Genomic DNA, 15,633 nt, shown 5'->3' with positions numbered 1-15,633 from the left:
CAAGTAAGACACGTCAAAAGTGACTTTCTGAAAGACTAGTATTTGCAATGTTTTGACCAATGCATTATGAATATATTTATTGCAATAATAACATCCCAACATATACTATCAGCATTCAATCAATCTGACATAAAACGAGTTACGTGAGACCTCTTTATGCTGTAGGTTATGTTTTTCCTAAAAACATTCACAGATATACGTACGCTTTACTCTGTGATACACAGAGAGAACCATGGTCAAGCTGGTACTCCCTACTCCCTATCACGCAGCATCCTCCTCCTCCTCCTCACGAACACGACAGATTTGCGTGACATCACATTCATTCGTGGGAAGAACGAGAGGAAGGCTTCGACCGACCTGGGGAGATATAGAAGGCCCTTCCAACGGTAAGACACAAAACACGACATCGAAAATGTCGATTTGATTTAAAATCTAACATTCTGTCAAATTATTGTCTGCATTTTTTTTGTATCAAATTTGTAAGGCTAACTATATCTTGCGAATATTCCTCCAATTGTCCGAATATACGACAATAAGGCTAAGCTGTCTGTTTCTATCGGCTATTTCTTTAAATTGGAAATGAAAACATACTACGATATCTTTCAGTGGAATTATGCATAACCTCTTAACACCTTGCAGTTGCATATACGACCGAAAAAATAAAATGTATTATGATGACATTTCAAAAACCTTTTATTTTCCTGCAGTCATAATCACGATCATTTTACATTTAGCCTACTTAATGTTCACTCACATTTAAATATTGATGTAGTACAAAATAGATATAGGCTCGTGAGGACTGGAAATGTGGGTCTACTGTATATGTATCATTACCAGGCAGGCTCTGTATTAGAGAGCGCTGAGAGATGCTCTGCACCGCCCACTCAGCCATTCCAGATGGTACAACTACAGCAGCATCGTCATGGCGTCCTTGAGAAACGAAGGACATTGCAGCAACAGGCCATTCACGTTAGCCTGAACGATTCTGCAAAACAGCGCGTGTTATTGGTCACAGTCCCCAATAACGTTTTACAGTTATTGGGGACTATCAAACTGCATTATTGCCAATTGCCCTTGTTTAGGCCATCATACAGCCACACATACACCTCTCAAATTACATCATTGGTCTAAACTAAGCCATACAGTACATAATATTTACAACAATTATGATTTGTTGATGATAATATAAATATTTTTGTTTCCTAATAGGTGTTGGTGAGAGTTTTAACTGTTCACTGGATCTAATAGTGTGAGGTCACAATGGGGGAACTGTTCAGGAGTGAGGAGATGACCCTGGCCCAGCTCTTCCTCCAGTCTGAGGCGGCATATTGCTGTGTCAGTGAGCTGGGGGAACTGGGAATGGTTCAGTTCAGGGATGTAAGTACAGTATAGATGGAAATACGAATCTGTAAAAATTCCTCTGATACAGTTTATTTGTGATAACGCTTATTTTTTATTATTATTCAGCTCAATCCAGATGTGAATGTGTTTCAACGGAAGTTTGTGAATGAAGTTCGGAGGTGTGAAGAGATGGACAGGAAGCTGAGTGAGTAATTAAAGTTAACTTATGATTAGATATAGATTCAGCATTGCGTAGGACATGCTGTCCTACTTGTTACACATATCACAATATATTATAAAGCTAACATATACATATATGAATATAAAGACACAATTACACAACAAAAGACAGCACACGGCTTTAACAGCATGGATTTTTTCAAACACAACTGTCACTACTCAATGATGTTATGTCTACAGGGTTTGTTGAGAAGGAGATCAAAAAGGCCAACATTCCAACTGTGGACACCGGAGAAAACCCTGAGGTCCCTTTCCCGCGGGACATGATTGACCTGGAGGTACTTACCCATATGTCAGCAACACACTCAGAGTTGGGACTTTAGTCTCTGCTAGGCCATAAGATACAGGTCACAAAATAGTTTAGATGTCTATATTTACGTAGCAGTTACTCAAGGATTTCTCACCCTTGCTAAACCAGTGCAAGCACAGTAAAGGGTGAAGGTAAGGGTAAATGATAGAAGTCTTCCTCTTAGCAATACAGGGTTATCAGTGGCCGGTCCCTTTTGTTTGACAGGCCACGTTTGAGAAGCTGGAGAACGAGCTGAAGGAGATCAACACCAATCAGGAGGCTCTAAAGAAGAACTTCCTGGAATTGACGGAGCTAAAACACATCCTGCGGCGAACCCAGCAGTTCTTTGATGAGGTAAAACACCACCCCTGTTCCCAGACACCACACCTGCCCCCCAAATCTCTGATTTCACTCTTTCCTCTACTTATTCCTCTGTCTCTGACTGTCATCCCAGCCTCTCTGTTTAGATCAATCTTTCCCTATCCCATTAACCATTATCTGCCCCTCCGATCCCACATTTATTTTCGTTACTACTACGGTTTTGAGTTTCGCCATGTGTATTCATCAAACTGAAATGATAATCAATCTTAACAGATGGAGGATCCCAATCTGTTGGAGGAGTCATCCTCCCTGATGGAGGGGAGCGAGGGGGGGCGGGGGGCTCCTCTCAGACTGGGGTGAGTCACTCGACGCCATGCACCGTTCACCGCATATAAACATACTGTAGATAGGTCGGAACTCAATTCATTCGCGAGGAGAAATGGTTCCCCTAACAACACGTTATAGAACTAGGTTTATACTGAACTTGTGTCGTCAATGCCCTTTATACCTCATTGATCGACAATGGAATTTTGATTGAGTTCATAGTGTCTGACAGAGAAACGTATCGATCGCTTACAATTGTGTTCGTGTGAACACACATTGGCTTCCATGACCTGGTATGTTTGATTGCAAGCTATAGAGGATGTCATATAACAGCATTGAAAAAATAGACCACTCAATAGGAATCTTTCCTTCTTAATTTCATGCCCAGAAATTGTCAATGACTGGCATGATGGCATCTGTATTGTATTTTTTGTAAAACTGTACATCGAACTGGGACACATACAAACACACACACACAGAGACAGACTACATACATTGTCTATTGTGCCCGAAATAAAATGTGGGGAAATTTAACAGACAAAATATACTGATTATGGACAGGAACATTGATAAGTGGTCTTGGCTTTTCAGGTTTGTTGCCGGGGTGATCAGCCGTGAGAGGATCCCCACCTTTGAGAGGATGCTGTGGAGGGTGTGTCGGGGAAATGTCTTTTTACGTCAGGCAGAAATTGAAGACCCCCTCGAGGACCCCGCTACGGTCTGTGAAACTCCAGATGACACCTTATTTTAGTCTAATGGCTATCAGATTCAAGTGTCTCTGTGATGTCAGTTTCTCATTTAACTTTCATGTCTCACAGGGTGATCAGGTGCACAAGTCTGTCTTCATCATCTTCTTCCAAGGTGACCAGTTGAAGAACAGGGTCAAGAAGATCTGTGAAGGGTATTTTACCTTGTACCTCCTTTACTTTTATTTTAAATTGATCATACACTACTGAATATGATTATGTGCAATTGATAACATTCCAATGAGTTGTTTTGTGAGAAAAAGGGCAAGCTTGATTACTAAATTAGTAATTGTTTGGATAGATTATATTTTTTGTTGGAACTATTTGTTATTTTCTTAATTAGAAAGGGTGTGAAATATATATATTATAATTATAAATCCATATTAATGATCAAGGCCAATGAGAATGCAGTACATGGACGATGAGTCACTGTTTGCTCCAGGTTCCGTGCATCTCTCTACCCTTGCCCTGAGACACCCCAGGAGAGGAAGGAGATGTTAGCTGGTGTAAACACTCGTATTGACGATCTCCAAATGGTGTGTACTGTACTTTCTGGACAACAGTGTTTTGTGTGTCATCTATATTACAACACTCCCTGTCTTCCTTCTCTCCATAGGACTTGAGCAAAAATAGGATTTTTTGGTTCTTTAGGATTTCTATTTACTTTTTTAGGCCTGTTTTCTCTTTGATGTTTGGCAAAAGCAACACATTCATACTGTACTTTAGTGTAGTTGAATGGTGTGCTTCAGGGTTTCATAGCATTTCATTGCATTCACCCTAACCTATCTTCATTGGTGAAAGAAGGACCATATTGTTTTTAATAATCTGAAGTATGTATTGCTGTTGCCAGTTAGGGAGGTGGTGCTCTTGGAACTGAGCCGATGACTGCTCAGTATCATACTGCCGTGCTTAATACAATTCTCTGCCTTCACACATCATTATTTTAAAAATGTTTTTTTCTGGTTTTAAATACAGTTGTGACAAACAGTATTTTATGCTTATGAACAAAAACATATAAAAAGTGTTTTTTGTTGATGATAGACAGTTAAAAAAAGCATGTTCACTACATACTTCCCTTTACAACCCTTCTCCAGCCCACTAAGCCATCATGCTGCCTCACCCTCTCTGCAGGTGCTGAACCAAACAGAGGACCACAGGCAGAGGGTTCTGCAGGCAGCGTCCAAAACCATGAGGGTGTGGTTCATCAAGGTCAGGAAGATGAAAGCCATCTACCACACCCTTAACCTCTGCAACATTGACGTCACCCAGAAGTGTCTGATTGCCGAGGTGTGGTGCCCTGTCTCCGACCTGGATTCCATTCAGTTTGCTCTGCGCAGAGGCACGGTAAGTCTTCCTGAACACAGGAAGGAAGGAATAATCTCAGACAGCACTTCCTGTTATTGTTTGGTGTTATTTTGGTGAAACGATTGGCCCATAACTTAATAAAATAACTTTTTATTGAGTAAATACATTCTCTTGATGCTTTTTGGACATATACCCCAGGTAGCCCAGCCCAAGATAAATCTAATCTCAACTTCTGTCCCATGTCAGTTCCCATGAATCTCTTCATCCCCTGCCAATTTAAAGGAATGACTGAAACTGGCCAACAGCCTATCAGACACACTCAGCAATGTTCCCAAGCCGAGACAGTTATACCAATCTGGCAATCTGCTGCAATCCAAGCTATGACGCAGGGATGTTGATTTACTCAATTTTATGTATAATCGTCTGACGCTAGCTTAAGGCTTGCAGAAATAATAGGAATAGGTAAACACTGAAGTAATGCTCGTACATAGCCAAAACCAACAAAGTATAAGTTCAGTGTTAGTTTGAAAAGCTGGCCCTGAATCTATTTCTGTTATTTTCACAACTCAAACTTTCAGAAAGGTTTTCACTTAGCAATTTTACCCATCATCCCTTTGGCCTTTCCTTTACTACACAATAAGAAATATGATAACCAATTAATGACATTTCAATACGGGCTCTATAGGGTTATATTTTTATCGGTGTATGAGTGAAGTGAAGGATTATTTGTTTGTCAGTCATCACCATACAAGTGGATGCACATCACTAGAAACACATTGAGGATAACACAAAGCAGTTTTACACATGTTAAGGGTTGGGTCTGTTTCACAGGAGAGGAGTGGATCGACAGTGCCCTCCATCCTCAACAGGATGCAGACCAAGCAGACCCCGCCCACCTTCAACAAGACCAACAAGTTCACCTCAGGCTTTCAGAACATCGTAGATGCCTACGGGATTGGAAACTACCGGGAGATTAACCCAGGTGATATATGAAAGTAAACACTGGAACAATAACGACAGTTGACCAGCCTCACAGAGGATCGAGGCCTCGTGACAGAGATAGAGCCTGATTAGGTTGCGAGTGTCACTGCCCCATCACCTGAGTAGCCTATTGACTGAGTAAGGCGGCTCCCCGCAAGATTCTTTAGTTTAGTTTGAAAAGTGTTTTTTAAAAACAAAAAGAGTCTTTCTTGTTGATGAAACGCAAGTCAGTGCTTCTCACCCTCCTTTGATGTCGAGTATTCCTGAATTATGTGCGTCTCATCCTCGGGCCTCTGTGGTTTGCCACAACACGTAACCATGGTTTCTTTCCCCCAGCTCCGTACACCATCATCACCTTCCCTTTCCTGTTTGCCGTCATGTTTGGTGACATGGGCCACGGAACCCTGATGACTTGTGCTGCCCTCTACCTGGTCATCCGAGAGAGCCGTATCCTCTCTCAGAAAATTGACAACGAGGTAACCAACGACTCCCATAGCACCCTTATCCAATGCATTCAGAATTGTTGACTTGGACCAGATGGAATTGGATTCTGCTGTTTTATTTAATATAAAATCGAGTTAAGATCAGAACCTCTGTTCCAACAACACCTATGAATTTCTGTTTTTTACTGAACTTGGATGGATCAAATGTTGAATCATGGCTATTTAATTATTTTAACAGATTTAATGATTATTCTGATCAATTTAATGAAAGTAAATATTACAATTTGTGCAACCTTTTTCCTGCAGATGTTCAACATGGTGTTTGCTGGTCGCTATATCATCCTTCTGATGGGACTCTTCTCCATCTACACTGGAATCATCTACAATGACTGCTTCTCCAAATCCCTCAACATGTTTGGCTCTGGCTGGAGTGTCAGGCCCATGTTCGGAAACAAAGGAGGAAACTGGACGTAAGTCATTCATTCATTCGTCGACTTAAAGCCAAAGGCCATTTTTGCAATGACAACTTTAAAGCAGCACTGTTTTACACTTTTTAACCCAGCATTCTACTCTAAATATGAATAAGAACATGCCCTGTCTAATACAATTATATTTATTACACTTAACAGTGTGATGCTTATGATTCATAAGATATACTGTGTCTTTCTTTATCCTGTCTAGATTTGAAACCCTTGGTGGGAACGCAGTGTTACAGTTAAATCCAACTGTTCCAGGTGTCTTTAACGGTCCCTATCCTCTTGGTATCGACCCAGTAAGTAATACTAAAACGTACCACTACCTTCCAAACTTTGCATAAGCAATATACAGACGTGTGTCTTCACAGTTTCACGAGGTGTATTTTTGGATGATTATAATCATTTGGATGAGTTGAATTTTAAAGTAGCTGTTTTTGTCCTCAGATTTGGAACATTGCCACCAATAAGCTGACCTTCCTGAACTCATTCAAGATGAAGATGTCAGTGATCCTGGGAGTCATCCACATGCTGTTTGGAGTCTCTCTTAGTCTGTTCAACCACCTGTAAGTTCCAGACATCTTGTATTTTCCAATACTTATATGCTATCAAAGACAAAAAGAGATGTGTTTGGTAGAGTTTAGTCACTTGTCCTTTTGATTTTCTCAAGGTACTTCAAGAAACCCCTTAACATCTTCCTTGGATTCATCCCTGAGATCGTCTTCATGGCCAGCCTCTTTGGCTACCTCATTCTCCTGGTCTTATACAAGTGGACTGCCTATGACGCCTTTACCTCCAAAGACGCTCCCAGTCTGCTCATCGCTTTCATCAACATGTGCCTCTTCAACTACGGTGATACAACCAACAAACCTCTTTACAGAGGACAGGTGTGACCCCTTCCCTTATATCTCTCCTCTTGGTCCTTCTGTCCACGGCTCTTTGGTGTTGAGTGGCTAAAGGTTTGGCCTCTTGCTAATGTAAAAACCAGGAAAGGCAATCTGGTTGTGGTGAGCAACGTAGTGTTTATTGGAACACATGACTATATAGTTAAATACCTTGATTTACTGTAAAGTTATTCTAAACTGTTGAAGACAATAGGTGCCCAACTCTGTTCTCTTTCCCCCTTGTAATTTTCTTTTGCTATTGTTAAATAATAATAATAATACATGTTATTTCTAACACACTTTTCATTCGAAAACAAATCTCAAAGTGCTACAGTTAAGATTATAAAACAAGGTAAAGCATCAATTTAAAATACAATTATATGATTCTTTGTCTTTGGACACCAAGGAAATTAAACAAGGAAATGAGTTCATAAGGCAGGATGACTAATATGTGGTTAATGCTACACATTGCAATGCACTCTTAACCTCTTTTTGTTTGAATCTGTAGATGGGGATCCAGATTTTGTTGGTGCTGATTGCCCTTGCATGTGTTCCCTGTATGCTGATTGTGAAAACTTTGGTGCTACGGCGTCAGCACCTGTGGAAAATGCATCTGGTATGTCAGTCTGATCCAACCTGACCTTTAAAGACTTATTATGATCTTGGTATAACCTATAACCTTTTTTCTTTCATTATTCTGCCACTCATTTCAGTGTACATTGTATTCTGTAATGTGATTGGTTGTGTTGTCATCTAATTATGCTTAAAGTATGCCTTGGAAAAACCTTTTTGACCCAATTTCAACCATATTTTACTACTTGCTATGTAGTAAACGACTATTCTAAAAACATGCATGATTTATTTGGCTAACTTTGGCTTGGCATAGTGGAAGGCACCTAACAAGTATCCAATCTCTTAAACCTCCAAATCCTACTTCCTTTACTTATTGGGTGCCATAAACATGAACACTGTATACCCCGAGGCGTGCTTTAAGCTAGACACAGCTCTTGTGGCTTTTGTATCTAGTCACAGAAGAGGGAAGAAACCCCTGCTGAGAATCTAGAGAAATCTTTAGAGCAAACAGGCGTGTCCTCATCATCCACTGGACTCACCCAACAGGGCACGCAAAAATTTGGAGGGGTGCGGGTGGGCAACGGGCCCACGGAGGACGAGGCCGGTATCATTGACAACGATGCACTCTCCCAGCATTCGGAGGAAGGCGATGAGGTGAGCTGAGAATTGTTGTAGGGATCATCCAATTGTTTGTGTTTTTTTTGTGCTGTTTTGTCACTGAAGTATGTTGTTTCAATTTAAAAAAGATCATCCTCCCTGCTCGAAGTTCTCCTGTTTCGATCCAGATTTAGATTTTTGTTGTTGTTTTTTTTTTCTCATTCAGAAAATACCCCATGCAACTCTCAAAACAAAAATTATCTTGACGATATCTTTCACACTCACTCTTAACATCTTACTCTATCATTCTGAATACCCGTCATCCCATCAGACTACAACCGCAGTTGAAATTGTGTCAGTTAAAACATTTCAGTTTACTGTGTTCAACTGGAGAAACGTAATAATTTACACGTAATGATCACAAACACATTGATTTGTTCATGACCCATTCAAAAACCTGTATAGCTCTATTAGTTAAGACACATAAGTTTTGTATTTTTGGGGGGTTAGACCTCTTTCATAAAAGTTTTTTTTCTTCTGGATGTTACTTAGGGATGGGGAGAATGTGGGCACAGTAGAGGGGAGTGGAGAAGATAAGAGACAGATTTTCCATTTCCCTGAGTTCAGAAACGTAAACAGTGAGGTGATGTTGCCTGAGAACCATCAGTCCTTACAGCAAGGAATGGAATTCAGGAAAATGTTTTGCATCAGCGGACTGTGGTCTCACATAATATTACATGAATAATCCTAGCTATTCGAGTTATTGTGTTAACTTTAATATTTGCCCTGAATGTTGAGATACTAAATCAAAGATGTGATTATATGCTGTTTTTACTTTGAGAGATATGTAGTGGTTGTCATGACATGACTTCTGCATAACGTCCTAAACCTCGCCGCTAACATTTTACATTTCATTACTTTCAAGCATTCTGATGAGGAACCGGTAAGACAGGGGAATGCGATCCCAGCATGCTTTGCGGCTGTCCACTCTGTCTCTCCGTTTGTGACGTGGTCCTCTTCTGTGCTTCTCTGTGTTTATGTTTCAGAATGGATCTGTGTATATCTAAAGTAGACTTTTAGAGTAGGCAGCTATGTTACTTTGTTAGTAACAACAGCTGTCCTGCCATGGGTATGCATGTATGTGTGTGTGTGTCTAAAAGGGCATGTGGTTATACCTCATGTCAATTACCTTTTTTTTTATCAGTCCTGTAAAATCTAGGCTTATTCAAACCCAGTGCAATGACAGTATCTGGGACAATCAAAACGGTCAGGCATTATACTTATATAATTGGTTGGACCATTTTTGGGGGGGAAATTGCCCTCTCACTACATCAACTGAAATCCAAACATCCTGGTTTAAAAGTTTCAAATTGGCCTATACCTTTGCTGTATGCAATACTACATGGCCCATGGATGTCGGAAAGTTGGATGAAATCTATCATCAGAGCAATACAACCCCTTCACATTTGCCATTACAGCATGTGCACTACCGTTGTTTTCATGTTTCATGTTTAAGGTATTGTCATAGGGAAACAATGAGTGTTAGCACCGGCTTTTCCGTGTACTGTACATGGGCCGAAGGACAAACGAGAACGGTGGAAAGAGGAAACAGGGGCCCTGCCAAGCTAAACTGCACAAGCGCGACACTGAGTATTTGATTCCTGTGTTCTTTATCTTGTTCGCTACAGAAGCCTACCGTACTCAAGGGGTAGTAGAGAGTTGTGGAATTAAAGAACCATTTAACGCACAAACCAGGCCTTGTGTTGTGACCTTGCATAGAAAGGAAAACACTCGGTTGTTTTGACGGATTATCGCTAAGGTCAAGTGAAAGTCAAAAGAGAGACGAGTGGTTTGTTATTAGGAATATCCTTTAAGATGACACATAATCAATCTCTAACGACACACTTTGACTTCTGTTGAACGTTATGATGAACTACTTGGTAGGGAAACCCTTATTTTAGACAACCTCCATAAATTAAGCTTTCTTTAAATGTTTTTTTTTTAATGTTTTACTTTTACACAATTATCTTACTGTTCAGTCCATCAACACAGATTGGATGTTGAATACAAATAGCTGACTCTTGCTGTATCTCTATCGTTGTGATGATGAGTTGTTTTCTGCTGGATTAGAGAGTCATCTAAAATGATGACTCTCTGTACCGGGCTTTGCTCTGTAATCCTTCTCTTCTCTCCACAGTTTGATTTTGGAGATGTTGCAGTTCACCAGGCCATTCACACCATAGAGTATTGTCTGGGCTGCATCTCCAACACGGCCTCATACCTGCGCCTCTGGGCCCTCAGTCTGGCTCATGCACGTGAGTGCACGCATGCACGCATGCACACACACACACGCACACACACGCACACACACATGCACACACACGCATGGACACACGCACACACATGCACACACATTTGTAGAAGCACATAAGCCTTCTCGTCGCGCATAGCATTTACAATACAGCGTATATTCATAAGTATATGAACATATTTATATATATACACTGCAGTCTTGGATTGACTATTAACTCTCTTTTTCTCTCTTTTTCCTCCACAGAGCTGTCAGAAGTGCTGTGGACCATGGTAATGCACCTCGGTCTGTCTTCCAGGAGCGGGGGTGGGTTCTTTGCCCTGTCAATCATCTTTTCAGCTTTCGCCACCCTTACCGTGTGCATCCTGCTCATCATGGAGGGCCTGTCAGCCTTCCTGCACGCACTCCGCCTGCACTGGTGAGTCACACATTACTTCTCCTGTGAGAAAAAAAAAAAAAACATTCTTGGCAGCTTGTTGTTCCTTTGACATACAGAAAATAGTTTCCTATTTCAAAACAATATCTGGTTCTGGAATACCTGGTTCTTCTCCAAATACCTTCTGACTACATCTGTACCCAGTACTACCTTCTTCACTGCTGATCCCACATGATCTGCTTTGCAGTGCTTGTGTGAACTCAAAGACAACCCTGTGTGGTTGCTGAAGTGGTTATTTAAGTGAGGCACTATGGAATGTGATGGGCAAGGCTCTGAGGGGACGTTATCACAGACGGATGATCCAGTTCAGAGTTTCTGTAGTCCATCTATGTCCTATTTGTGTCTGCTCACCTCAAGTCATACTCCATTTTTCATTTTCCTTTGTGCTCCTCCTCTCTAAAAGGTCATAGGCAGAAACATATCTGCACAGTGTAAGCAAAATGTCAGTAAAGGGGCTATCCCTTTTATAAGATAGAGGGAATTCCCTAAAGATGTGAAACTACACAGGATAGGGGAAGAGAGGAGCATGTGTAGGGTCAGTGAGTCAGGATTCTAAATAATGCAGTGGGAGCTAACATATGTTTATGTCTATATCAGGCTGGGTCACGAAATGGGGTGGGTGGGTGTGGAGGGGGGGTCACAGCAAGCTGGATTGGTACAACTGAAAAGAAAGCTTGTTACTTGGTCATCTGGCATGCCATGTAGAATGACTTGTTTATTTTTTCAAATCCCCCTTGTCTGGTTCTTTGCTATTAAGTACTAATGACTAGCATTACCTCATGGGTTTGACATGAAATCAGTGGAGAGAAAAAGAGAGAGAGAAGTGAAAATAGTTTGTGTTGAGTCTGTGTGTGTTTGGACAGAAGCAAGAAGGTAATGGGTTATGCCCATGTGGCCTTATACAAGGTTTCTGTGATTAAATGGGAATGTCTTGAACCATAATCTCTTTCTGCCTCTCTCTTTCTCTCTCCCTCTGAGGAAAAACATTGTCTTAGAGTAGATCAGGCTGGCAATGCACAGCATATGGCAGTTACTTGTTTTTTCTCACTTTGACTGCTTATTGAAGCAGACGAAAGGATTCCCATTTTCCCCCCAGCTCTTCTCCCCATGGTTAAATGTCATCCTCTCTCAACTTGGCTTCTAAGTATTTGCCGAGGAGGTGGGATATTTCTCGGCACTTCCCATGATTCCCTGTTCTACCTGTCAAATGTCAACGAGAATCTGAGAGTTCACTACGTGAACAGACCAGGAGTTTGAAGGGAGTTTCAAATCATTCTGTTAGCTGTTCAAGCTGATCCCCTTTGAAATATGTTCAGCACAAAGTGCATGAAAAGTACATCCATGGATTGGTTTTCCTTTTTATACATTTTAACATGAATAGAATGGTACAAATGTCCATGACTCCAAGTTGAAAGAATACAAAACATATCAGTATTTTGTTACAGTAAGTGCCATTAGTATTCTTTTAACAGTTAATTGGGTTAGACATTATTGTGCGTCCCAAGTCAAATTTCAGTGTACTATAGCCCTTTATAATGTTTGTTTAATTACAATTAAGATTAGATTGAGCAATAAGGTCACATATTGTTTTCAGGCTCTGTTTTTATCATTTTACCTTTCACGATCGTCCTTCATAGATTGTCATGACATCATTTGAATATTATGATGTGGTGCAAACCAAATAGAGTTACAAACTGTGTAAAAGGCAACCTCTTGTAATTTCCTAACCAAAATTAAGCAACAATAAGTCCAGTACGTATTGAGTATGTACTGGATGGTGAATTGGCTCAAGGGGGTTGAAAAGGCCAACATTTCTACAGAGGCCTATTTGGAATGGATGTTGTCCTGCTGCCAACCATCTGGGCTCATAACTGCAGAACATGCTGCTTGTTAAAAAGCCTAAGATGTGCTCTAATGGGGAAAGGATTCCTACATTTGAAAATCACCTGGATTCCACCTGGATTTAACTGTCACATTTCTCTGAAAGTTATGGTCAATTTGGGTATTTGCGTATTCTTTTTGGAAATATAGGATGTATTAAATACTATGATACTTTGCAAGTGATGTAAATGGAAAGTTTTTTTCTGTAATGCCACATTCTTGTGTCCAGATTGAATGATAAGCATGGGCTCATATTCATCCCTCGTTTCTTTACTTCTAGGGTGGAGTTCCAGAATAAGTTCTACTGTGGACAAGGATTTAAGTTTGTCCCGTTCTCGTTTGAGAGTATCTTCGAGGGCCGGTTCGATGAATGAAAACATGGTATCCAGTGCTATAAAAGATCCCCAAGCTTCAGGACTCCCCATCTCTGCATGGACCCACCCTCCACCCACAGCCTGGTTGTGCCCTCTATGGGGCATGTTGTGAAGTGTTATTGCAAGTATTTGACAACACACTCCTGGGATTCCATAGCATCTATACATGGTAATTTGTCTCAGTATACTATGGTATCTGCATTATTTATAAGTCACTAAGTAGTATAGTGTCAGTACATCTGTGAACAGGAATGTCCCACCCTATGAGTATTGTTTTTGTGCTGCATGTGGTCGAAGTATTGGAACACTATGTGTGAGTCAGTATCTAAATATCATGCTTGAATATCTTGGGAGTCAGAGCGAAATTTGAATCGATGCCATTAGGACAAATGCAATGACTTCTAAAGCAACAAGTTAAAATTCTATTTAAATATTGGTATAATCAGATTATCAACTCCATAATAAATTATAATTTACAGCTAGTGATGCTTGTGTGTCAAGTTGTTTTCTACAGCAGTTTGTAGATACATACTTTGTATTTGTTACTAGTTTGATATGTTTCTAGACATTTTCTAGACGTTTTCATTTTATCCAGAAAAGGCCAGAGCCTCAGTCATGGTTTCTGATTTAGTTTGTTTTATCCTTTGTTCAGCAATGGAACATATCAGTCCATTGCAACACTAATCCAGTGTGATTTGTATAGATGTTGTTTTCTGTCAAATATTGTGTTTAACCCTTGTGTGTGTATCCGTTTATGCAGCAAGTGTAAGCAGGCCCCGGGAGTTTGTCATTCAAGTTTCTGTTGTTGTCTATGGAATTTGCTATGCAGCGTAACAAGTACTGTGTGAGTGGATTTTGTTTCATGTTAGCGGATGTGTTTTTAAAGATCACTTATAAATGAAGCTTTGGGGAAAACTGTGTCCTTGTTTTGTACTGCGTGACTATCACAAACCTACATATTTCTGAGGCAAATCCCAATCTCTGTGCATTATTCTGCAGGCGCTGAAGTGAAGTAAACTTGAGCATTCAAAATAAATTCTTTCCAATCACTGACTTGTAACATACTGAACTTTTGGGGGTGAACCCTAGAATATTTTTGTCTCCTATTGTTTAAATTGAAAGAACACCATGACGATAAGTACACAAAGGGAAGCTCCACTGCCAAACCAGTCCTTCCATCTCCTAATCTGGTTCATCCATATGGCCCTAGAACAGACCGAAAACAACAACAACCTAATAAGACAATGCATCACTTAATGGGAACTCCAGGCAACCTCCGCTCCACACTTCCTGGTTGAGTTGGCCTGTAAGTTAAATTACTTTATTATTCCTGGGCAGAGGGACACCCAAAATCTACACTTTTTATATTGAAACTGGTCCCATTTTTCATCCAGGTTGGTACAAGTCAAGGCCTCTAGTATGCAAAGGATTACATCAATCACAAGTTGATGATACAGTCACAAGTGAGCAGTGATTATTCATAGTTGTTTATAGTCAGCTTTATGTATTTCCATGTAAACGTGTTGCCTTTCCACTAGAGAGCGACACATCCTCTGTCAAATCTTTTGTCTGCTGGTTCTTTTCTGAATATGCAAACCCCTCATATCAAAACAGTTTGTTGTTCCTCTAACTGCCCCAAGGTGGTAAATACAGAGTGCGTTTTATATCAAAAGCCAAGGACAAAATCAGGGCAGACTGTAGAGCACGTATAGTTGGGTATAGCGTTTTGATTTGGTGATCCCAATAGATACATTTATCATAGATTATAGATACTTTTTTTAATCTTCATAGCACAACTATCTTGCAAAGGACATCGACCAAAAGTCTGGCCATTTATGTGGCACAACCAACATTTAGTGGTGTGTGTGTGTACACAGTTCAACAGTCAGCGTGACTGATATCATGAAGTTCTGGTCCAATAAGAAGTCCTTCCATCCCTTTATAAATGTTCACTCCCCTAACCAGACCTTCCCATACACACCCTCTTCTACCCGTTCCCCTCCCTTCTCTCTGGGCTCCTCTGCACTTGTGGATCATCTTAGACACACCCCTTTCTAGTGTGTAAACGTTTGTCAGTTTTAATTATCCATTACCGGAAACTAAATATGACTGAG

The 15,633-nt window shown here is 40.5% G+C and overlaps 1 protein-coding gene across 1 annotated transcript; it reads left to right on the top strand.

The window, feature by feature from the left end:
- Positions 1-325: 325 nt before the first annotated feature.
- atp6v0a1b (ATPase H+ transporting V0 subunit a1b) lies at positions 326-14,434 on the top strand. Its single transcript, XM_084670467.1, has 22 exons — positions 326-386; positions 1,210-1,377; positions 1,468-1,546; positions 1,762-1,859; positions 2,096-2,224; positions 2,465-2,547; positions 3,107-3,233; positions 3,334-3,416; positions 3,704-3,797; positions 4,393-4,605; positions 5,398-5,548; positions 5,884-6,023; positions 6,297-6,460; positions 6,672-6,762; positions 6,911-7,029; positions 7,134-7,350; positions 7,856-7,963; positions 8,374-8,574; positions 9,443-9,460; positions 10,715-10,832; positions 11,075-11,246; positions 13,426-14,434. The coding sequence occupies exons 2-22, from the start codon at positions 1,261-1,263 to the stop codon at positions 13,517-13,519; spliced, it is 2,616 nt and encodes an 871-aa protein (XP_084526593.1). The 5' UTR covers positions 326-386; positions 1,210-1,260; the 3' UTR covers positions 13,520-14,434.
- Positions 14,435-15,633: the final 1,199 nt, after the last annotated feature.

This window comes from Hypomesus nipponensis, chromosome 13 (assembly GCF_054491055.1).
Source record: "Hypomesus nipponensis isolate SF chromosome 13, ASM5449105v1, whole genome shotgun sequence".
NCBI lineage: Eukaryota > Metazoa > Chordata > Actinopteri > Osmeriformes > Osmeridae > Hypomesus > Hypomesus nipponensis.
This window is presented reverse-complemented; position numbering and strand designations above follow the sequence as displayed.